The sequence below is a fragment of the Chlorocebus sabaeus genome, chromosome 29, assembly GCF_047675955.1.
Source record: "Chlorocebus sabaeus isolate Y175 chromosome 29, mChlSab1.0.hap1, whole genome shotgun sequence".
NCBI lineage: Eukaryota > Metazoa > Chordata > Mammalia > Primates > Cercopithecidae > Chlorocebus > Chlorocebus sabaeus.
In genome coordinates, this window is record NC_132932.1 from 1,745,865 (window position 1) to 1,771,082 (window position 25,218).

The following is a 25,218-nucleotide window of genomic DNA, read 5'->3' on the forward strand; positions in this document are numbered from 1 at the left end:
TTAACCAGGAATGCTCTTTTGGGCCTTTCGGCGCTGACGTCCTGGGATATTACACCAGGTTCAAGATACCAGCTTGTGGAAAGAGAGCTGCTAAACTTGGCCATATGCTGTTTGCACGATATTCGACCACTATCCCTCACTTCACCAGCTCTTTTAAGGCTGCAAATATATCTGACTCACGTGAGAGTCCCTACAAGTGAGTACAACATCGGGCCCCAAGGAGGCGCCCAATAAATATTGGCACTGCAGAGCCAAATCCCGAGTTCCAGTTCAGAACCCTGCAGAGGTCAGGCTTCCTCCCTGCCTTCCGCCCCTCACCACACCCACTCACTCCCCCAAGTAATTAAGTCTAAACTGGGGCCTGCACAGTTATTGGCCGCGCTGGGTCTCACTGCGGATGAACTTGATTTGTTCCAATGATCTGTGACAGACATCTGCAGACAGCGCCCTTAACAGAATTAGGATCAGGCTGTTATCAAACCCCAGGAACGCCAGGCATTGCCTCAAAGTAGATGCAAACCGTTAAATCTTCCAGGACTCAGGACCAGAGAGAGCCGGAACCCTCTGGTTAGCTACGCCGTCCGCAGTAAAGCCTATTCCCCTCTTCCTCCCACTGTGTCTTGTTGCCAGGGCAACTGTGGGCGTCACCAATCCGACGGGCGGAAACAGAACAAAAAGTACACGTCCCCAGCTCATTGATAGGGCCGTTGCGCAGACGCAGTTGGGGCTATTGACGCAGTCCACGTCTGCGCAGTAGTTGCTACGCGACCTGGCCTGCCTCAGCGCCTGCGCAAATTGGCACACCGGGGGCGCGGAGGTAGGTCACGACGGTGCGCATGCGCAAACAGCACATCCGGTGTGGTCGACGGGTCCTCTAGGAGTTTTGGGCGCGCGGACTGGAGTACCTTGCGTGTAGTTATGTCGGCGTCGGTAGTGTCTGTCATTTCGCGGTTCTTAGAAGAGTACTTGAGCTCCACTCCGCAGCGTCTGAAGTTGCTGGACGCGTACCTGCTGTATATACTGCTGACCGGGGCGCTGCAATTCGGTTACTGTCTCCTCGTGGGAACCTTCCCCTTCAACTCTTTTCTCTCGGGCTTCATCTCTTGTGTGGGGAGTTTCATCCTAGCGGGTAATGGTTCTATAAGTGATCATAATAATAATGTGTTACTTTGGTGTGCTGCTTTTGTTTTCATAGTACTCTATATCAGACCACCGCCCCTTGAAGTTATGAGAAGAGCCTGCATTGCCCTTTTTTTGTGAATGGGGAAATTGAGGCCCAGAAAGTTTAGATCACATGCCTAATACCAAACGGCTGTGTAGGAGTTGGACTTAAATGTCTAAAGAAACCACGTTCGTGCTGCTACTCCACCTGGTGATCCACTTCACTTAATATTGGTCCGGGGAAAACCCTATTCCAACTTTAACTTAGGTTTAACAAAAGTCTAAAATTAGTAGACTTTTCAAATGAAAAACCCAACCTTGAATCATCTCTGTCATCTTGACCTAATCACTACCAATCTTCGGTAAAATGTTTCAATGAAAGTGCAAAGAATATAAATGCTGGTGCTTTTCTTATTGAATCATCCTTTACTTGATTTTGCCTTTTAGCTGCTACTACTTTTTTTCTTATAGAGGAAGTTGTTATTTCACTGTCCTAAACCCAATTTTTGTTCACATAATTCTATTTTAGCCTTATTTTTCCTTTTGATTCCAGGATTTGGTAACCTTGTGGACTGCTATATTTAGCGAGAACTGTCTCCATCAATTTTTGTCAAAATCTGACTTTTCTTGCCCAACGGGGATTCAGTGAATACTGAAAACAGGCGTGGCCTCTATCGCTGGTATCACCTGCTACTTTGACTTTGAAAACATGCCAGCATTCATGGTTTCTTTTCAGTGTGATCATCAGTCAGGTCATCAGTTATATTTTCAGTCCAATATGAGGCATCATGGTAAAAGCTTTGGGGATACATCAGGCACGTGTTCTTTGTCCTTAAAGAGTTTATGGTCTAGTTGGGATACAGACAAAATACAGCACTGGAATTGTCTAGAGGCCTGGCACAGTGGCTCATGCCTGTAATCCCAGCACTTTGGGAGGCCGAGGTAGGCAGATCACTTGAGGTCAGGAGTTCAAGACCAAGCTGCCAACATGGTGAAACCCCGTCTCTACTGAAAATACATAAATTAGCTGGGCATGGTGGCGCACGCCTGTAATCCCTTGAATCACTTGAACCCGGGAGGTGGAGGTTGTAGTGAGCCGAGATAGTTCCATTGCACTTCAGCTTGGGTGACAGGGCGAGACTCAGCCTCAAAAAAAAAGTCTGGAGACAGTGGTGCTGTGCTTAAAGTTAGAGACCTATAGAATGCTTTTTATACATTTGCATTGCTAGTTCTGACACACCAGAGATACTTCTCAGAATTTAAAACAGGCCTGAGGATCTAATGACTTGTGTACTGAAGTTGCAGATTAACCTTTTGATTGGATATTTAGTTACCATCTTTGACTTGTGTCCTAGATGACCAAGACCTGGTTGTCTGTGGTGGCATCCTTGCCTTCAGGATGTGTTAACCATCATCAGACCAGATACATTACCCTCTGCTCTAAGTATTCTCCATCACCCATCCACCACCTTCTACCACAGTACTGAATGTTTTTATTAGCCAGCCCGGAGAAGAAACCTTGATGAGAACTTCTGATTAATTTTGTTTGATGTTTTTGTTTCCAGGTCTGGAAGAGTAGGAGCAAGGCAGGGTCTGAAAGCTGAGTTTAAAAAGATGCCTTCTCCATGTAGAAGTCACCCTGCCTTCATAAGCGTCTAGGGTTAAGAATGATTTTTCATGGACGCTTTGAAGAATGTGGTTTGCTGAAGAGTGGGCATGGACTCGAGTTACAGATTATCAGTGTAATAAAGCCAGAAGGTTTTTTGAGCAAATGACTTTTGCTTATGCTAAGACCTGTTTTTGAGCCCGTTGTGGCTGAAATTGAATTGGCAGACTGCACTGCCTTTCTGCTCTCCAACAGGAACTAGGTGGCTTGTCATTGAAGAAAAACCTAGTAAAAGGGCATATTAATAATGGGGCCAATAAGGGGGATTAGAATTTCCAGATCTATTAGATAACAGGTAATAGAGCCAGAGAAATAAAGCAACTTCAGGAAAAGAAGGGATTCATGATAATTCTTATTTGCCACAGAAGGGTATGATTTATACTTCTTTTGACAGCACTGACTTTCCTAAATCCTGCCTCTTCTGCCATTTGTTAGCCTGGATTGTCAACTGGAGACTGGTTTTAATCTGCCATTTGTTAGCCTAGATCATCAACTGGAGACTGATTTTAATGGGAAATTTGGATGCTTATCCTTTGTTTTGATTGTTGGCAAAGGTAGCCTTGTTCCTTTTTATGGTGCTGGGGTTTCTAACTTTCCTGTGGAGTTTCCTGTTGCAAGAGAATGGAGGAGTCCGGTGAGCTGGGAGAAGGAAATGTAGGAGATACTGTTGAAGGGTTAGATAGTGCTGGCTATTAGATGTTTGAATGCCAGGCCAAGGAATTTGGACTTTTTTTTTTTTTCCCCCACGTTGGATTTTCACTCTTTTTTCCCAGGCTATAGTGCAATGGCATGTTCTCGGTTCACTGCAACCTCTGTCTCCCAGGTTTAAGCAATTCTCCTGCCTCAGCCTCCCGAGTAGCTGGGATTACAGGCATGTACCACCACGCCTGGCTAATTTTGTGTTTTTAGTAGAGACGGGATTTCTCCATGTTGGGCAGGTTGGTCTCAAACTCCCGACCTCAGGTAATCTGCCTGCCTCGGCCTCCCAAAGTGCTAGGATTACAGACGTGAGCCACCACGCCCAGCCAGGAGTTTGGACTTTATCCTGTAGGTAACAGTAAAGCTTCTGAGGATGCTATTTTAAAGGGAGAGATTTAAAATTGGTGTTAGCATGTAGGATGAATTGAAGGGAAAAGTTCTTTAATCTTCCCTAATTTTTTTTTTTTTTTTTTTTTGGCAGTCTATTCTATTCCCTCTGCATGTGTTAGTTTAGCATATGCTCTTTGGAAATTGACCAGTACATTTTAAACCAATTCAGAATGCTACCAAACGTCTAAAAACCTGTTGTTATTGGGCCTAATGGTATGAAAATGGTCTGTTTTCTTCTATTCCCTCATAGCTGAGAGACTTACCCATGGTTTCAAGAAGGAACCAGAGGTAGAAAGTTGCCATTGAGAGATCCTTTTTTTTTTTTTTTTTGATCATCAGAGTATAATATATTGGCTTTAAAAGGACGTCAGAGGTGGGATATTTTTCTTATTTCAGACAGATTTCAAACATCCTCAGTTAGCTGTTTATCTTGTAGTTAGATATCTCTAGAAGAGGACATCTGTCCCTTTTTTAGAATTATGTTCCAGTGTTGGCAGCCCTTTAGTTTCCTTTTTTGCCCAACTGAAAGCTGTGCTCATTTAAAGTGCTATTTCGAAGGGATAAGTGGAAAACATTGACTGTCCTCAAAAGAAATCTTTGGTCTTGAAACAAGTTTTTAAGTCATTTCCCAACTATCATCTGTTCTGTTCTCTAATCTATATGAGGTAATTTTGTCTTAAAAAATAGTTTTGTTTTTCCTAGTTTACAAATTCAAAACCAATTTGAATCTGTAAGGCAAGGAGGCCTAGTCCAGAGTTTTCTGTCTCATGGAAGCTATTGGGCTATTTTGAATTGGGGCCCGGCATTTCCTTTGGAATTATCCATCAGATCTGTGGATCCTAATATTATCTCCCATAACTGTTATCCAAGAGATTAGAAGTTTGCCACCCTTGTGCCTGATAGTCTTGTTTCGAAATATCTTTCATGTCATTGCTACTTTTTCATCCTCTGTTTTAGCCTCTCAATATCTCTTATGTAGACTACTGTAATCCTCCTTACTGGTCTTCCAGCCTCTGGTTTCCAGTCCATCTTCTACTATGTTTGCAGGCTTGATTTGACTTGCAAATCTGATTGTGTCGCTCCCATGTACAATTTGTGTTTCCCAAAGTAAAATTAAAAATGTTTTTTTGACATACAGGCTCTTTCATGATCTGGCTTCCTCTCTGTCTGCAGCTTCATCTCTTGCCTCTGCCTCTTCTATACTCTATGCTCCAGCAGTATTGAACTACTTGTCATTCTCTGAACACTCTCAAGTGTCAAACTATTTGCCTTTGCTTGACTGCCTTCAAAATTCTTTCGCTTTTTAGACTTCTCAGCTCAGTGCCATTTCCTTTTTTTTGTTATTGTTTTTAAAGAGAACAAGGTCTTGCTGTGTTGCCCAGACTGGCCTCAAACTCCTTGGCTCAAGCAGTCCTCCTGCCTCAGCCTCCTGAGTAGCTAGGACTATAGGCATACACCCCTATGCCTGGCTTATTGCCCTTTGAAACCCTTACCTGACTCTCCAGCAGATTGAGGTCTTTCCACTTTATTCCTTTTTCACCTTGTATGTGTGTGTGAGAGAGATAAGGCACTGTGCTGTATTTGGGTGTCTGCCTTCCCTCTGGAAGGTGAGCCCTGGAGGGCAGGGGCTGTCTTCTCATCTCTTCATCTTCAGTGCTGAACACTGTACATGTTAAATGGTGAGCAGGCATATAGTCAAGTCAGGATACTGAGCAATGATATGCTAGGTTCTCTGCCAAGGTGCTGGGAATTCAACTTGTGAAGCACACAGATATGGCTTCTACTCTCACAGAGTTTGTAATGTAGTGGGAAATACAGACGAGTAAATATGGATATGGTCCTGATGGAGAATTATTGGTGAGAATGGGAACACAATGTGCACCCAACCCTGCCAGTGGTCCTGCAATAATGTTTCTCTTATATATTCGCCTTCCCAAAATAGGCTTCATAAATCACTCTATGTTTCCTCTTTTCCTTTATTCTTAGTTGATGATCTTGCTTTTATTTTTTCACTAAAAAAATAGAAGTGGGTAAGAATTCCTTCATCTTTTCACCACTGAATCATAACAGATCACCTGCTTTTATACCCGTACTCTCGGACTTCTCATGATGGGTGATGTGTCTCTTTCCTGTGAAAGCTCCACCTGTGCAGAGGATCCGGTCGTCCCTTGCTCACTCAGGGACTCCACTTCTGCAATTATTCCTCCATTCTGTGTCATTAATTTCTGTTTCTCTCCTGGATCATTCCCATCATACAAACATGTTCTAATATTGTCCATTTTTAAAAAATCCGTTTGACCACAGATATTCTTCTAGCTACCATCCCATTTCCTTTCCATCATTACAGAATTTTTGAAAGAATAATTAATGTTCCTACTTCCTTAACTATTCATTCCTTAACCACTCTTGGTATTGGTCTGTCCTCACTACTTTACTGAAACTACTCTTGCCATGTTTAGCATTTAACTTAGGCATCGGCTTCTGTGTAAAAGGAAAGTTTCTTCTTGAATATAATACTCTCGTGCTTGTTCTGTCTCACCTCACTGCTTTTTCCTTTCTGCTGTTTTGTGCTGGGCACGTCTCTGAGAGCGTGGTTGTAGATATCTTCACTTTGTATTTTTTTTTAAATAGATAAACTTAAATAACACCTGTATACCTACAACTACTGCTTTATATTTTTAGTTTTGAACTGTCCCCTGAATTCCAAATTAGTAAATCCAGTTGCCAACTTGATGTCTTCACTTGATGTCTGATATGTACCTTGAACTTAACATGTCCAAGATCAAACCTGCTCATCCAGCCATCTGCCTCTTCACCAGTTAGTACATGGTATCAATGTTGGTTGCGGGTTTTTTTTTTTTTTTTTTTTTTTGAGACATAGTCTCACTCTTGTCACCCAGGCTGGAGTGCAGTGGTACAATCTCAGCTCACTGCAACCTCCACCTCCCGGGTTTAAGCTATTCTCCTGCATCAACCTCCTGAGTAGCTAGGATTACAGGCAAGCGCGACTATGCCTGGCTAATTTTTGTATTTTTAGTAGAGACGAGGTTTCGCCATGTTGGCCAGACTAGTCACTAACTCCTGACCTCAGGTGATTCACCCGCCTCAGCCTCCCAAAGTGCTGGAATTACAGGTGTGGGCCACCACGCCTGGCTGGTTGTGTTTTTAAATGAAGAGATTTAAGTTTCCTGGATCCCTTGATTTTTCTTATCTCCTGTATTGGTTTCATCAGCAAGCTCTGTCTTCTCAAAAATATAGCCTGTATGTCTTCATTTCTGTTCATTTTTATTACCATTACCCTGAGCTCTTTGCGTCCTAAGTAATTCTGCTTTTTAACCTTGCAAACCATTATACTGTTCCACTGCTCTTATAACTGAATCTATACTATTTTCTAAGGCTTACCATGCCCCTCAGGATTTGGCCCTTGTCCCTTTCCCCTTGATCACCATAGTCTTGTTAGTCTGTCCTTGATTTTTTTTTTTTTTTTTTTTGAGATGGAGTTTTGCTCTTGTTGCCCAGGCTGGAGTGCAATGGCATGATCTCGGCTCACTGCAACTTCTGCCTCCTGGGTTCAAGCAATTCTTCTGCCTCAGCCTCCCGAGTAGCTGGGATTACAGGCTTGTACCAGTATACCCAGCTAATTTTTTGTATTTTTAGTAGAGACGGGATTTTTCCATGTTGGTCAGGCTGGTCTTGAACTCCTGATCTCAGGTGATCCACCTGCCTCGGCCTCCCAAAGTGCTGGGATTACAGGTGTGAGCCACCGTGCCTGGCGTTTGTCCTTGTTGTGTTTATAACATGTCAAGATTGTTCTTACTGTCTAGAATGCTCTGCCCCCAAATTTTTGCATGGTTGGTTCCTTATCTTTCAAATATTGGTCTTAAATAGCAACCTCTTAAAGAGACCATCTGTTATGATTGAGTTTAAGAAAAGCTTCCCAGTAACTCTTTATTATCCTGTTTTATTTTCTTCATAGTACATATCTCTATCTAGTAGTTCCTGGTTTATTTGTTAACTTATTGATTATATGTTTCTCTCCATAGGAGTGAAAGTTCCTTGAGAGCCAGACTGTTTTGTTCTGTGCCATATTCCTAGCACCTGAAATGATGCATATCATGTAGTAGATGTTTAGTAAATATTTCTTGGAATAAGTGGACATTTAAGGGGATAGAGTAAATCAGAATTGCTAAAATGGAACAGGCTGCTTGAAGAGGTAGTACATTTCCATCTTTGGAAGTGCCCAGGGAGAGACTGAAGGATCGTTTGTAGTGGAGCATTTTGAACAGGCTTTTTTTTTTTGCTTTTTTTGTTTCCAATGCATCTGAGAGATGTGATACCCTTATCAGTAACACAGGCTCTGGAAAGTTGATAATTCTCCATCTGGAGGTAGCTTACCAGATTCTGTACATGGTGAGTATACTTTGGAAAGCTTCCTGCGTGGTTAGTACAGCCTCCCCCAGCATGCCCACCCCAACATGTCTTGGGCATTGTATGCATCAAATGGGGTGTTGGTGTTTATGACCTCTGAGGTCCTTTTCATCTTTGTGGGACTCTGATTCCTATGTTTTCATTGAAATAATCTGGCTACCATGATCACGATAATGATAACATCAATTTATTACCTTATCCACCTTCGTGGATAATTTTTCTTTTTTTCCCTCGTATTTCCTCAAAACTCAACACCTTGTTCTGTACCCCAATAACCAGTATTAATAGTTTTCTGTTTCTTCAGATTTTTTTTCTAGATTCTAACTGAAATGACAAGATAATTATGCATATCATATATAAATGAAATATTTTACTTTTTTTTTTGAAACGAGGTCTTGCTTTGTCTCCCAGGCTGGAGTGCAGTGGCATGACCGTGGCTCACTGCAGCCTGCAACCTCTGCCTCCTGGACTCAAGCAGTCTTCCCATGTCAGCCTCCCCAGTAGCTGGGGCCATAGGTGTGTGCTACCACACATGGCTAATTAGAACATTTTTTTTTTTTGTGGAGACGGGGGTCTCCCTATCTTTCCCAGGCTGGTCTCAAACTCTTGGGCTCAAGCGATCCTCCCACCTCGGTTTCACAACATGTTGGGGTTACAGTTGTGAGCCACCATGCTCTGGCCAAATGAAATAAGGAATGGGCTGGGTGTGGGAGCTCACATCTGTAATCCCTGCCCTTAGGCAAGCAGAGGCAGGAGGATTGCTGGGCAACTGTAGGGGGACCTTGTCTTTACCCAAAACAAACAAAAAAATTAGCTAGGCATGGTGGTGCATGACTGTTATCTCAGCTACTCGGGGCGCTGAGGTGGGAGGATTGTTTGAGCCCGGGAGGTGGAGGCTGCAGAGAGCCATGATTGCACCACTGCATTCCAGCCTGGGCAATGGAGTGAGACCCTGTCTCCAAAAAAACAAAAAAAAAGATTGGCTTTTTTTCACTTAATAAATCTTAGATATGTTTGCTGTCAATGTACAGAGAATTTACCTTATTCTTTTGAATAATTGCATGGGATTTCATTGCATGTCAGTAGTATATGATGTTTAGACTGTTTTAATTTTTTTTTGACTTTACAAACATACTTTCAGAATGTCTTTGTTCTGTAAGATAAATTCCTTTGTCAAAAGGTAAAATCATTTTAAATATTAATGGATATTGCTAGTTGCTCTCCCAAATGGATGAATGAATCTGTCCTTTCTACAGCAGGGGTTTACTTGGTACCCTTGCTTCAGTCATTGTCTTTAATATTTTTAAGGGCCTGGATACCTGAAAAGATCAGTGGTGCTTCCATGGTGTTTACATGTTTAAGCATAATGAAAACTGTCGCCATGGTGACAGGCTCTGGAGAACTAGTCTGATAGTTTTCTGGCCTTTGGATTAGATTTGTTTGTTGCGTTTTCTTAGTTAATGATGGGATGATGCTAGCCTGAAGCGAGTTTAGGTTTTCTTAAGCAGCGTAATAATTTATCACAGGCATGAAGATACTTTGGAAGAGTGTATTCCTGGAACTACCTTTTTTTTTTTTGGTCAATGGTGACTGTAAGGATCTTCAAGGGCATAGAGTGTGGCAGTGGAGAGTTCTCATGAATTATATTGCTTAGGTCTTCTGCCTTTTTTGAGACAAATAAGCAGCTGCTGGAACTTCGAGATCAAAGATAGTTTATCGAGAACTGTGAGGTCCTCGTGAATGAGCGTGCTATCTTTATAAACTCTGCTACCCATTAAGTGAATATTCTATTAGAAAATAATTCACATTTTTGTAACTTTGTATCATTCAGCCCAGACCCTTTGTTGTTGCCTCAAGTGCATCCCCATCTAGGTATAATTAGAAACCTTTAAATCAGGGGATAAGAGAGCTTTGTGGGTTTTTTGCTTATACGTTTTTTTTTTTCTCTCTGAGAAAGCCTCTAGGTTTCAGTATAACTCTGACAGTCAAATGTTTTCTTCCTTTAACAGAGTACAAAATTTAATTGTACAACTTGATGAATTTTTAAATTTACCTATCTCACCACTATCCAGATCAAGATACAGGACATGATCAGCACCATCGAAGCCGCCTTGCATCTTCCCAGTCATCCTCTCCCTGTGAAAGATAAAAACCACTGTCTTACCATAGATCGGTTCTACCAAGTTTTAAGCTTTTTGTACATGGAATCATATAGCATACACTTGTTTTGTTTTGTTTTGTTTTGTTTTGAGATGGAGCCTCTGTTGCCCAGGCTGGAGTGCAGTGGCGCCGTCTTGGCATGCTGCAACCTCCACCTCCTGAATTCAAGCAAATTCTCCTGCCTCAGCCTCCTGAGTAGCTGGGATTACAGGTGCGTACCACCATGCCCAGCTAATTTCTGTAGTTTTTATTAGAGATGGGATTTCACCATGTTGGCCAGGCTGGTCTTGAACTCCTGACCTCAGATGATCTGCCCACCTCGGCCTTCCAAAGCGCTGGGATTATAGGAGTGAGCCACGTGCCTGGCCCTTGTTTTTTATTTTTGTTTTTTTATTTTTTATTTTTTTAGATGGAGTTTTGCTCTTGTTGCCCAGGCGGGAGTGCAATGGCACAATCTTGACTCACCGAAACCTCCACCTCCTGGGTTCAAGTGATTCTCCTGCCTCAGCCTCCTAAGCAGCTGGGATCACAGGCATGCACCACCATGCCCGGCTAATTTTGTATTTTTAGTAGAAATGGGGTTTCTCCATGTTGGTCAGGCTGGTCTTGAACTCCCGACCTCCTCAGCCTCCCAAAATGCTGTGATTACAGGCGTGAGCCACTGCACCCGGCCTTTTTTTCTTGTTTTTAATCAAGATAAAACATGACAAAATTTACCATTTTAACTATTTTTAAGTGTATAGTTCTGTGGCATTAAGTACATGTACATTGCCGTAAAATCATCATCACTGTCCATGTCCAAAACTTTTTTGTCTTCTGCAACTGAAATTCAATCCCCATTAAACAATAACTCCTCATCCTCCTCTCTGTCAGTCCCTGGGATCTACTGTTGCACGTTCTGTTTCTAGGAGTTTGACTACTCTTGATGTCATATAAGTGAAACCATGTAGTATTTGTCTGTTTATGATGGCTTATGTCACTTAAAATAATGCTCTCAAGATTCAGCCATGTTGTAGCAGGTGCCAGAATTTCCTTCCTCTTAAGGCTGAGTATCCCATTGTATGTAAACATCACACTTTGCTTATTCATTCTTCTGCTGACCCTTGGGTTACTCTCACCTTTTGGCTATTGTGACTGAAGCTGCTATGAATATGGGTATGCAAATATCGCTTGAGAGCCTGGTTCCACCCTCCACCCTCCCAACTCCCCAGGACGGCATTTCCCTCTTGTCACATAGGCTGGAGTGCAATGGCATGATCTCGCCTCACTGCAGCCTCCACCTCCTGGGTTCAAGCAGTTCTGCTGCCTCAGCCTCCCGAGTAGCTGGGATTACAGGCACCTTCCCACCTCGCCCAGCTAATTTTTGTATTTTTAGTAGAGGTGGGGTTTCACTGTGTTGGCCAGGCTGGTCTTGAACTCCTGACCTCAGGTGGTCTGCCTGGTTCAGCCTCCCAAAGTGCTGGGATTGCAGGCGTGAACCACTGTGCCTGGCCGAGATGCTGCTTTCCCTTCTTTTGGATATGTACCCAGAAGTGGAATTGCTGGATCATATGGTAATTCTGTTTTTAATTTTTTTGAGGAAACTCCGTACTGTTTTTCACAGTGCTACCCCATTTAATTTTCCCACTCGTTAGTGCACAAGGGTTTCAATTTCTCTGCATTCTTGCCAACTCTTGTTTTTTTGATATTAGACATCCTAATAGCTGAGAGGTGATATCTCATTGTAATTTTGATTTGTATTTCCCTAGTGATTAGGGATGTTGAGCATCTTTTCATATGCTTGTTGGCCATTCCTATATCTTCTTTGGGGAAATGTCTGTTCGAGTCCTTTGCCCATTTTAAAATCTGGTTATTATTTTGTTGTTATTGCATTGTAGGGGTACTTTAATATATTCTGATATTAACCCTTTATCAGATATGTGATTTGCAAATATTTTTTCCCATTCCATAGATTGCCTTTTCACTATTGTGCTCTTTATTGTACGTTTATTGTGCACAGAAGTTTTAAATTTTGATATAGTCCAATTTATTTTTACCTTTGTTGACTGTATTTTTGGTGTCATGTCCAATAAATCATTGCTAAATCCAATGCCATAAAATTTTTGCTCTGTTTTCTTCTAAGAGTTTTTTAGTTTTTGGTGTTACATTTAGGTCTTTGATCCGTTTTCAGTTAATTTTTGTAGTATATGGTATAAAGTAAGGGCCCAGCTTCATTCTTTCGCCTGTGGATATCCAGTTTTCCCAACATCATTGGTTGAGAAGACTTGTTTCCCCATTGAGTGGTTTTGTCACTTTGGTTGAAAATAATTTGATTTTGTATACGAGGGTTTTTGTGCATTTCTTAAAAAACAAAGTAATTAAATTGATTCATTTTTAAACTGTAGTAAATGTACTTTTAAAATAAACTTATAATGGAGAACCTGAATCATTATCCATAAATAGAAGGTCACACTAAAAATACCATGGAGCTGGGCAGACGCGTTCACCCATGCCTGTGGTCCCAGCTGCTCGGGAGGTTGAGGTGGGAGGATCGCTTGGGTTCCAGTCCAGCCTGGGCATCATAACCAGACCCTGTCTCCTGCCAAGTTCACAGTGGCTCCATGTGGCTGCATCCCAGAATATTCCTCATCTAATTGAGGGGGTACATTTGTTCCCCCAACATATTTACTTAGGTTCTGCCCTGTGGTCTCCGTGTGGGAGCCGGGCTTTTCTGGCTTTGGCTTTCTCTGGGTGACCTGCCGGGTTCCAGTTGGTTTGGCCAGCCAGTGTGTATAAAGTTTTGGCTGGGCGCAGTGGCTCACACCTGTAATCCCAGCACTTTGGGAAGCCGAGGTGGGTGGATCACAAGGTCAGGAGTTTGAGACCAGCCTGGCCAGTATGGTGAAACCCCGTCTCTACTAAAAATACAAAAATTAGCCAGGCGTGGTGGTGCATGCCTGTAGTCCCAGCTACTTGGGAGGCTGAGGCAGGAGAATTGCTTGAATCTGGCAGGTGGAAGTTGCAGTGAGCCGAGATTGTGCCACTGCATTCCAGCCTGGGCAACAGAGCAAGACTCTGTCCCCGCCCTCCAAAAAAATAAAGTTTTGATTGTGTTGCCCCACTTACTTGTGCAGTTCATCCATTTTTGTGTATAGCAGAAGTTCTTCTTCATTGCAGTATAATATTCTATTGTTTGCATATGCCGTAATTTATCCATTTTACTGTTGATAGACATTTAGATTGCTTCCAGTTTGGGGCTATCTGGGTATCATTTGTGTATATGCCCTTTGATCTATGTATGCATTCATTTCTGTTAGAGTAGAATTGTTGGGTCCTAGGGTATGTCTGTATTCATTAGCAGTCATATTTATTTCATACTTCCATATAATCATTTTTTTTGTTTTGCTTCTTGTGCAGTTTGCCTGAGAATACAGATCAACCCACAGAACAAAGCGGACTTCCAAGGCATCTCCCCAGAGCGAGCCTTTGCTGATTTTCTCTTTGCCAGCACCATCCTGCACCTTGTTGTCATGAACTTTGTTGGCTGAATCATTCCCATTTACATAATTGAGGAGTAGGAGACTAAAAGAATGTAAGTGATGATCATAGTCCTTGTCCTGTAATGTTGATTTTAGGAAGAGAAATTGGATGGGACTGGTTTTGATTGTGGTTGGCAAGTCTCCCATACTGCTGTTGACATTTGCAGAATTTTCCATTGGTCTGCAAAATATGCATTAATATCATAATTAATCAGTGCTACCACTCGTGGTCATTGGCTTGTCTTATTGTTCTTCAAATCATTAAGATAACAGGAAATTAGTGTTTGTAGCTAGTACAATAATTTCTGCACCAATAACTCCATGAAAATAACTCAGAGATTTTGGAAGAGACATAAATGGTAGGTTTTGCCTTTAGATTTGTTAGTTATTTTTTTTCTGATTTTGATCTCAGATGACTTTAAATGCTGGACCATTGTTTTCATAGCACTTAAATTTGATAGCATCCAGTGTATGTTGAATGAATGACTGTGGGCATTTGCTAATATGTGCCTTAAAGTAGAAATAAATGGGGAAATTGGGTTAACTTGGGAGAAGACTTTAAAATGTAAGATGGGATGCTGCTTGGTTCATTTGCCATTTTCCATTTTTTTAGCAGTAGAGTTCTTTCTCCCTTCTCCCAAACAAACTCTTACAAAAAGAATCTTGGTATGTAAAGCAGAGGTAGAATTGGAGTTTTTTTGATGGACAGAAATTGAAAAGCCCTCTCTGCTTGGCCTTTCTCTTCATGTATGGTATGCCCTCCCCTGCATCCCTCCCTCCCAAGCAGAGTTCTAAAGCTTTAATAAATACCTGGCTGTTTCCATACCGTATGTCAACACTGTTACTTTATATATGAGACAACAGAGGCCTAGAACAATCCATGGGCCTTCCCTGGTGGCATAGTTAAGTGTTTGCAGTGAAGTGCCCTAGTCTAGCGGTGTTCTTGGCCCAGTACTCCTTCTGGTATCCCATGTAGCTTACTGATGAATGCATGCAATATTTGCCTTTGCATTGCAAAATTTAATGTTCTGGGTGGTAGAGAAAAGAGAACCTTAGGAAATCTCATCCTATTTGGGGGAAGGATATCCTAGGACCAGCCTCTTCCTGTCACCACTTGGAAAGCTGTCATTTTTATACTAATCAGCAGAAATCTAGTACAAGAGTTTTAGAGCATCTGTGTGCAAAGTGGATGCAATAATGTGACAGTGACTATACTTCATTTTCTGACGTGAGTTAGTCATTTACTTATAATATGTTACATAAATCCTTTCCTTTGATACTGCCTCAAAAACGGTTCTGTTAGTTCAGGTAAGGTATCATTTTGGTAGTGGTAAGTTGACAGAGAGGTTTATTTCAGTGAAAAACTTTTAAGAACCACTTTGTTCTGTTATTTTAATACAGTTTAACTCCTTAGAGACCTGATTAAGACTTGAGTTGTCCTCTTCCCTCCCTCCCTCCCTCCCCTTCTATGTACCAGCCAATGTCTTGTTGTTGGGAATATAAACAATATTGTTGGCTGGGTGTGGTGGCTCATGCCTAATAATCCCAGCACTTTGGGAAGCCGAGGTGGACAGATTGCTTGAGCTCAAGAATTTGAGGCTAGCATGGGCAAAATAGTAAGACCTTACCTCAATTTAAAAAAAAACCCCAAACTGGCTTCTGTCTTCCAAGACATGTACAGTCTAGTGGGGAGAATATGTAAACATAACAGTTAAAATACAGCCCAGTTAGGGCCTCAGTAAAGGTCTGAACAAAGTGCTGCAATAAATCCAGAGAAGAGAGCAGCTGTACCATCTGGGAGCTGGGGCAGCAGATGAGTTATCTGACCAATGGATAACAACTATTGCCAGTTACAATTAACTGTTACCAGTGGATAACTTTGAATGCAGGTAGAAAACTGACCCACCAACATTGACCTTCTCACGCTTGCAACTATGAGTAACCCTTGGGCTTCCTGGTAGAGCCTTCTGGAAAGGTCTTAAGTCTTCTGATTGCTTACTCTAGATTTCTGAAGTTCTTTTTTTCTAGATGAGTCATGGTGTGTACTTAGGAACGGGACAGAGCAAACATTTCAAGGATGTTTTCTAGTCTCAGGGAGATACCAAATCATGGAAAATTATTTCTTAGGGCTGTCATGATTGGAGGAGGACTCTACTGCAGAGAGCTTAGTATTTCAAAATTACGACAAAAGCAGAGACAAAAAAGCAGTCTCAGCAGAAACTGTGTACTGCAGACCATATTAACAACCTAGGACCACCTGTTCAGCTGGGAATTATGGGTCCAAAGCATAGCAAAATCCTCAATCCCAGATTGCAGTGTTAAATCATTCTATGGAGAGTATGTTCATAGAAAAATCCTTCTCTCTGGGGGATTGCCCAGATTATTTTTCATAGAGATCCTTCATTTGACATATACTACACTGTCCTACTCTCAGTTTTTAAAAATATACTTTTATTTGCTCCTTTTATGTGCTTTTAACTCAGCTATATGTGCAGTGTGCCATAGCACTTTCAAAACAGTTCCAAGTAAATTCTCAATATTTATACCAGCTCAGAAGGTAGAACAAAACAGATGGAACGTCTTCCTATTTTCCAACTAAGTTGAGAGTTTGATGTTAAAAAAATAAACATCTGTAATATAGCTGATCTTACATGAATTTGGGGGTGACAAACTCTGAACTACTCTGAAAGAGGAAGATCAAAAGAAAATGGCATTGGGTTAAAAAAAATAATTCAAGGGGAAGTAAGGAAGTTAACAGAGAATGAGTGCTCAGTGTGTGCTATGCTTTAAGTACTTCTTGTTCTATATCATTTTATTTTCGGAATAATTTCACGAAGATAGGTTTGCTGTTCTCACTTACAGATGAGGAACTGAAGTTGAGAGAGCCTTGCTAGGACGGCCGGGCGTGGTGGCTCACGCCTGTAATCCCAGCACTTTGTGAGGCCGAGGCGGGTAGATCGCCTGAGGTCAGGAGTTCGAGACCAGCTTGGCCAATATGGTGAAACCTCATCTCTACTAAAAATACAAAAATTAGCTGGGCGTGGTGGCCGGTGCCTGTAATCCCATCTACTTGGGAGACTGAGGCAGGAGAATCACTTGAACCCAGGAGGCAGAGGTTGCAGTGAGCCAAAATTGCGCCATTGCACTCCAGCCTGACAGGAGTAAGACTCTGTCTTTAAAAAAAAAAAAAAAAAAAGAGCGCCTTGCTAGAAATCTTATAACTAATGTTTCTATCCAGGTCATCAAGAAAGACTCAGTATTTTTTAGACTATACAAATGAAAATACAAAAGCAAAAATGCTCCCAGTGGGCTTCTGACTCCCAGAAATCCCAGGGCACACCTGAAATGATGATCAGTTTTTGGTGTGTAGGCGGCAGCATATTTTTGAATGAATGCATGACAGAAAGAAGCTCAGTGGATTTCAGTATTTAAAAATTTATATACTTTAGTTTTTTCCATGTTTGTTTTTCTGTGTTTCTTTCTGAAATTCTTTTTTTTTGCTTTGTTTTGAGACAGAGTCTTACTCTCTTGCCCAGGCCAGAGTGCAGTGGTGTAATCTTGGCTCACTGCAGCCCTGCCGCCCGGGTTCAAGCAATTCTCCTGCCTCAGCCTCCCCAAGTAGCTGGGACTACAGGCACTTGCCATCATGCCTGGCTAATTTTTGTATTTTTAGTAGAGATGGGGTTTCACTATGTTGGCCAGGCTGGTCTCGAACTCCTGACCTCGTGATCCGCCCGCTTTGGCCTCCCAAAGTGCTGTGATTACAGGCATGAGCCACTGCACCTGGCCTGTGAAATTCTTTTTTAAAAAAAATCTCAGTCCATCTTAGGTGTTCTGAAGGGTAATGAGGAAAAGAAGGACAGAACTGTATTGGATCACAGTTTGAGAATTAAAGTTCCTGATGAATTGGTCCCTGAATCAGAAGGAAGCGTGAACTGGGCCCAAAGGGACAAAACCTTGCTTGAAAATGTGCTCAACTCCCAGGGAGATAGTTGCCAAATACCTGTGCCTGGTTAGCATGGTTTTGTTTTTATAATGGATACCATTCTCCCATAAGTCTTAAAAAATTCAGTGTTTGATCCTAGCTGGAACAAGGGTTGGGCAGAACATTTTAAACTGACTGGCAGCACTGTTTACAAACATGCAATTGTGTTGGCTTTTCGAATTCAGTTAAGTATAGTAATCTAGAAAATTACCTCTGGAAGGGGATCTTGATGTTAATCTGTAGGCTTTGCTGCCACCTAGTGGATTGCATGTTTCATGTGTTGAGAGACTGCTACAAAACATAAGAGGAGTTGAATTTGGGGGAAGAAGCTACTGATACCTGTGTTATAAAACCTAGTTTCTTTCCAGTCATTGGGGGGCAGCAGAGGTCCAGGTGGGCTTAGATGCTGGGTTGGGGGTTGCTTTACATTCTGGCCAGAAGTGGGCAATGTTGAGTTAGGAACAAAAGGGCATAGAACCCTAAAGTGGCCCTAGATTTTGTTTCATAGGGGAAGACCAAGACTGTGCACATAGACCCTTTGTTTTCTTTTTTTCACCTTGTCAGTTTGAGAGCTTCCTTTTTTTGTTTGTTCTACATCTTTTATACTCAGTAGTGACCTCCTACAGGCAATAATCTTTAATTTTTTGTTGGTGGAGGGCCCCATTTAGTTTTTATTTCATTTTCTCTTTGATATTTCCACCTTATATTGAATTAGGTCCTGCCACCAAATAAGCCCTCTCCAAGGGAACTGTCCTAAATTTGTAGGAAATCTTCTGAGGTGGTCACATCATAACTTTTTTCAACTCATTTTTCTCTGTTTAGAAGGTGAGATTAATTATATATATATTTTTATGTGATGGGGTCTTTCTATGTTGCCCAAGCTGGGAACTCCCTGGGGTCAAGTGATCCTCCTGCCTGAGGCTCCCGTGTAGCTGGACCTACAGGTGTGTCACAGTGCCTGGCTCTGAGATTAGTTCTTTACCTTTTATTCTTAAAACTTTGAATCTACTGTTTTATTTGCTAAAAAGTGCTAATTGATGACTCTACTTGTTTATTGAACTCTATTTTATATTTGGTCTACTTTTTAAGACTACCAAAGAAAAAAAGAATATTGAAATAGAATTGTATTTATGAATTTCATTGCTGCCCTAACTCTCCTGCCTTATTTTCTCCATCCTCCCAGCTTGGATGACTCCTATCACCCAAGTCATTCCCACCCCTCAGGTTGCATAAGAGCCTCTTCTCTGGGCCCTTAGTCTACTGCATACCTCCAATGCTGCACTTATCACATTGTTATGAAACTATTCATTCACTTTCTTCTCTCTCCCACTGGACTCAGTTGTGAACAGTAACAGTGTGTGTTTGTTGAATGAGTGTATGAATGAATAAACCTTTTTTGTTCTTTTTTTTTTTTTTTGAGATGGAGTCTCGCTTTGTTGCCCAGGCTGTGGTACAGTGACATCATCTCAGCTCACTGCAACCTCTGCCTCCCGGGTTCAAGCGATTCTCCTGCCTCAGACTCCCGAGTAGCTGGGACTACAAGCATGTGCTACTATGCCTGGCTAATTATTGTAGTTTTATAAGAGATGTGGTTTTACCATGTTGGCCAGTGTGGTCTCAATCTCTCGACTTTGTGATCCGCCCACCTTAGCCTCCCAAAGTGCTGGAATTACAGGCATGAGCCACTGTGCCCGACCAAATAGACAATTTTTAACTGCAAGGAAAAGTTATGTTATTAAGTTACTTGGATGCTAAAACATGGAAAGTGCTACGAAAGAAAAGCCAAGGCAGAGATTCATGGGAGAGGCTCTGGAGTGGGGAAGAGCATGAGACAAGAAGTCAGAGGAGGGGCTGGGTGCGGTGGCTTAGGCCTATAATCCCAGCACTTGGGGAGGCCAAGGTGGGAGGATCGCCTGAGCCCGAGAGTTTGAGACCAGCATGGGCGATATAGCAAGACCTTGTCTCTTCCAAAAATCAAAAGAATTAGAGGGGCATGGTGGTGTGTGCCTGTGGTCCCAGCTACTCAGAAGGCTGAGGTGGGAGGATTGCTTGAGCATGGGAGGTCAAGGCTGCAGTGAACTGTGATCATGCCACTACACTCCAGCCTGAGTGATGGAGTGAGACCCTGTCTCAAAAAAAAAAAAAAAAAAAAAAATCAGAAGACTTGTATTGTAGCCTTTGCTCTGTTAACTAGTTGAATGGACAAATAAACTTACCTCTGAGCCTCAGTTTCTCTGTCTGCACTGTGGGAGGATTGGCCTGGATGTTCATCAAAGTCCCTTGCCACTGTTAATGCCTCTCAGCATAATTCTTGATGGTTCTTTTGTGTTTGAGGAGGATTGTACTGTTTTTGTGGCTCCTCAATTGGGCTTTGCTTTCTGTTTTCTCCTTAATTGTTGCTTTTTATTCATATTTTCAGATTCCCATTATCAATTTATAGGAGGTAGAAAGTTAAATGTGATTATAACTAGATGCATATATTTGTATGAAACCTTTTACAAGAATAAACCTTTGTAAAATGTCTTATAGTTCCCACATTAACAAGCTTGTAGGATTCACATACATTCCACATATACTTTTACATACATCAGCTCATGTGATTCTTCCTTCCTACCCAGTGATGTGGAGATAGACAAATAGTAGTATTCTCATTTTACACCTAGGTAATTACACCTTGGTGAAACTTAAGTTGATGTATCCAGGCCCTGGAACTAATAAGTGACTGAGGGGGAACTGGATAACAGACATTTGGACTCTGAACCTTTATATTCCTTCCTGTTATGTTTAGGACTTTCAGATGATGGCTTTATATATATGTCATGTTAGAGGGTTTTCATTAAAAATGTTAAATTTGCTTTTCTCTTTAAGAAATTTTTATTTATTTTAAATTTTCATCAGAACCATCAGACTGGATGCTTTTCTTTTTTAAATGGGAAAAATTTGGGAGAGATTGATAGGAAAGGATGAAGGCTGGCTATCTCAAATGTTTCTGCATAGTTGGCCATGCTTAATATGGTCCAGGAGAAATGGAGGAGAATGCAGGTCAGGAGACCTGACTTTGGCTACTGAGGGTGATCCTGGACCAGCACTGTCCAATAGAGCTTTCTGCAGTGGGGAAACATTCAGGGTCTGCACTGTGCGTTATGGTAACCACTAGCCACATGTGGTTATTGAACATTTGAAATGTGGCCAACAGACTGAAGAATTGAGTTTTTAATTTAACTTTGACTAAGTTTAAATAGTCACCTGTGGCTAATGGCTGTGGTGTTGGACAGCACAGCTCTGGACAAATTTGTCAACACTGTCAGGTCACAGTTTTCTCATCTCTGTAATGAAAGGATTAAAGAAGCTGATCGCTAAAGCTCCTTTCATTTTTTAGAAATATACAGTCTGTGCCTTCTAAAACTGGTGATTCAAATTGAGCTGTAAACCTAGAATTTCTGCAGAATGGTCTTTGATTCACATTATTTCTAATTTCAGTTTTAATTGGGTGACGAGGATCCAGGATGAGATGAATTTGAAGGAAAATCAGTATTTGAACCTGTCTGCCGATTGCTAGTGTCTGAATAGAGATATTGCTGGAGAAGAATACAGATTCCAGATAGAAATGACCCTGGCTGGCACTATCTTTTCTATCTCTATAGAGTCATTTTTAACAGTTCTTTGTGTTATGCCTTGCTTTCTTTTAAGATGATTACAACAAACTGATTAAATGGCACTGTCTTTTCTGCACAGGTGAAATAGACTGAAGTCACGCTAACTTTTCTCAGTAGGTATCATCCATTTTGCATGTCTTGATATCAGGGGAGGAGATTTTATTAGTCAGTTTCCTGAAACCTTTATGCTCTGGTTAACAGCTGAAACCATTCTTCTTAGCTGTTGAATAATCAATTGTGTGAGCTAACATTTCAGAGTCCTAGAACCTCTGCTTTTAGAATAGTGTCTGGTAAATAGATCTGCTTTAAAAGAGGGGGACAGATCTTTGTAAATAGGATTTTCTGAAAACCACTGTCAAAGAGACTTACTCTCATGAGTCAATTTTTGCCTTTCATGTGGACTGGCCTCAGCATCTTATATTTAAATGTTTTAATATCATAAAATCTTGAAACTTTGATTTTGTACTAAACTAGGATTTCTTTTATATTTCTAAAAGTGTCAGGCAAGGCTTTGTTCCCTGAAAATGGCTTTATGCTCTAGTCCTCTCTCACCTTGGCCATTAGAACTGTAATGTAGCCAGGCGCGGTGGCACACTCCTGTAATCCCAGCATTTTGGGAGTCTGGGGCAGGTGGATCACCTGAGGTCAGGAGTCCGAGACCAGCCTGACCAACATGGTGAAACCCCATCTCTACTAAAAATGCAAAAATTAGCTGGGCGTGGTGGTGCACACCTGTAATCCTAGCTACTCAGCAGGCTGAAGCAGGAGAATTGCCTGAACCCAGGAGGCAGAGGTTGTGGTGAGCCGAGATCGCGCCATTGCACTCCAGCCTGGACGATAAGCACAAAAATCTGTCTTGAAAAAAACTGTAATGTTGCATTGGTTTATAGTCTATTGCCAGAGAGTTTGCTTTAAGAAATTTGATGGAATGAATAGTTGAGTTTGAATAGGTCTGTTTGGTTTTGTTTGGCACTATGAACACCTTTTGCTTCCTGTTACTGCTCACTCTTTTACACATTTCTTATAATACCACTGATTCAGCAATGTTCTGCAATTATGTAGCATTTCTCTAAATACCATTGTTAGTGAAATAAACGCATTCTGGCTGAAAGTCTAACATTTCTCCTTTAAGCTCTGATGCCAGAATCTCCAGGTTACTTACTTGACCCAATATACCAAATAAGGCAGTGCCCTTTTACCTCCTGGGGCAGCCCGGTTCTTCTGAAAGGTAGTATTTCCCAGCCTTTTTTGAGTCATGGTACACATAGGAGATAACAGTATTTTTATGGCACACTGGGAAAATCAGTTGCTTATGGCTGGAGACAGTGGAGCCCCTAGGGCCGGAGGTTTTCCAGCCAGGCCTGTGCTGGAGTCCAGTAGGTGAGAGGCTGTGCTTTGAGGGACTAAAGGAAGCCTGTATCTTGTGGTGAGGGTTCCACCTTACAACTCACAGATCTCAGTTCCATTTGGCTCTAGCAGCAATGTAGCCACTTATGTTGGGGTTACTCTTTCTTCACCTTTTTCTTGCCAAAAATAAACTTATCTTTAAATGAGAACTAAATTATGTCTTGTATTTTGGTCCTTTGTTACAGCTGAGATTGGGAATTTTTCTTTCTTTCTTGAATCCTTACTCCCTACCCTGCCTCCCTGCCAATGGAAATCTGTGCTTTATAAGCATTTTAGATTCCGGAAAGCTCTTTAGGTTGAACTACAACCCTCTCACCTCAAAGAATTTGTGGGCCAGGGAAGTCAGAGTGACTTCTGTGAAGTCGTGCAGCTAATGAATGGTAGAGCTGGAGTTAGAACACACGTCTCCCAGCTCCTAGTTGGTTTTGCCTTGGTGTGCTTGAAATTCAGTTTTGAACGTTAATTTTTCTGGATACTATTCCCATAAAATGTTCTGTGAGAAATACTTGCTTCTTTCTAGTTTTTCTCGCCTGGTTTAAATATTGTCCTGAGTGTAGGAACCCCGTAACTGTCTTGTGGGTTAGACTTTAGATGGAAGGATTTGGGGCCCTGTCTCTAGTATCATAAGACATTTTACCTTGCTGCTTTTTTCTTCTAGGTTCACTCTTTGAATTTCCTGGATAAGAGTTCTGGAGCTGGCAGCTTGTTGGACACATGGATTTTCTTCAGATTTGCACTTACTGCTAGCTCTGATTTTTATGCAAGAGAAAAGCCCAGAGTTCACTCTGTGTCAGAACAACTTTCTAACAAACATTTATTAATCCAACCTGCCTTTCATTAAATGTAACCTTTTGCCTTCCTAATTAAAGAACTCCATGCCACTCCTCCTTATGCCTCTGGCTCTGTTTTTGTTCTTTACTGGTATCAGAATCCTTTTTTTCCCTTCGGTCCTCTGTGCTGAACTCTATGAGTTGGTAACTTACATCTGTGAACCTGCCTCCTTGTTTTCATTAAGAGTATTTGAAGTGAATGGCAAAAGGCAGTGCTGACAACCCTGGGAAATGGCAGTCCTTTGTCTTCTTCCTGGAGCAGGTAATCCTTTACTAATCCTTCGATTATTACAGGTGCTTCCACTCTTATGACAGTGCATTCCTGGAACTGCATCATTAAGCACTTTGCCAGAAATTGAACTAAGTATGTGCTTCCACATTTACATCTGTTTCAACATGTTTTACTGGTAAAAGTGAAGTATGTTTTTCTTAGGCAATGTAAACAGAGTGAAAAATGGGGGTTATGTGTATGTTGACTTATAAGATACGATATTCTCCAAAGCACCTTCACAAATATTCTCTCATTTTATTCTTGCAATAACCTTAGGGGTTCCTGTCCTCATTAGTTAGGTGAGGAAATTTAAACTCAGATTTGTGACTTGCTTAAGATCAGAGTTCATGACAAAGCTTGGGTAGAACGTAGGTCTCCTGGCTGAAGTCTGGGCTTATCGATGTGTGTCATGCTCGCAGCCCTGTTTTCATCTTGGGTGCTGTCGGGTTGCTATATATGGGGTGCAAGCTATGTTGAGAATGCCACTACTTAAATTTAGCCAACTACCGAGAATGATGAGATGTGAGCTTCTCCAACTTGGCTGCACGTTAGCATGACTTGGGGAATGTAAAAAGAAAATCCCAACGTCCAGGCCACACCCCAGACCAATTAAGTAAAAATCTCTCGGGGTGGCATCTGTAGTTTGTAAAGCTACCCAGGTGATTCCAGAGCACAGCAAATCGGAGAAACACTGCTCTGGAGTCTTGCTACTCAAAATGTAGTCATTGACTACCAGTATTGGCATCACCTGGGAGCGCAGGCCACCCCCCCCCCCCCCCCCAACGCTACAGAAGCAAAATCTTCATTTTAACAAGGTCCTCAGGTGATTTATGTGGACAATAAGATTTGAGAAGCCCTGATCTGGAGCAGTGGTTCTCACATTTTGGTGTGTCTCAAGATTACCTAGGAACTTGGTGAAAAGGTTGGGCCTGTGTGTTCCTTATTAGCTCTTTGCCTAACTGATAACACACTGAGTCAGGAGTCAGCAAGCTTTTCCTTAAACAAATGGGCATGGCTGTGTTCCGCTGTCACTTTACGAAAATTGGC

At 41.7% G+C, this 25,218-nt stretch overlaps 1 protein-coding gene across 2 annotated transcripts; it reads left to right on the forward strand.

The window, feature by feature from the left end:
- The first annotated feature begins 824 nt into the window (after positions 1–824).
- On the forward strand, positions 825–23,957 carry DAD1 (defender against cell death 1). Of its 2 annotated transcripts, XR_496905.3 has the most exons (4): positions 840–1,129; positions 13,901–14,075; positions 21,743–21,776; positions 23,729–23,957. XR_496905.3 is itself a non-coding variant. In XM_007990770.3 (3 exons), the coding sequence occupies exons 1-2, from the start codon at positions 919–921 to the stop codon at positions 14,029–14,031; spliced, it is 342 nt and encodes a 113-aa protein (XP_007988961.1). In that variant the 5' UTR covers positions 825–918; the 3' UTR covers positions 14,032–14,075; positions 23,729–23,957. The 2 variants fall into 2 exon arrangements, 1 of the variants encoding a protein (XP_007988961.1); XM_007990770.3 differs by lacking the exon at positions 21,743–21,776 and having other exon boundaries at positions 825–1,129.
- Positions 23,958–25,218: the final 1,261 nt, after the last annotated feature.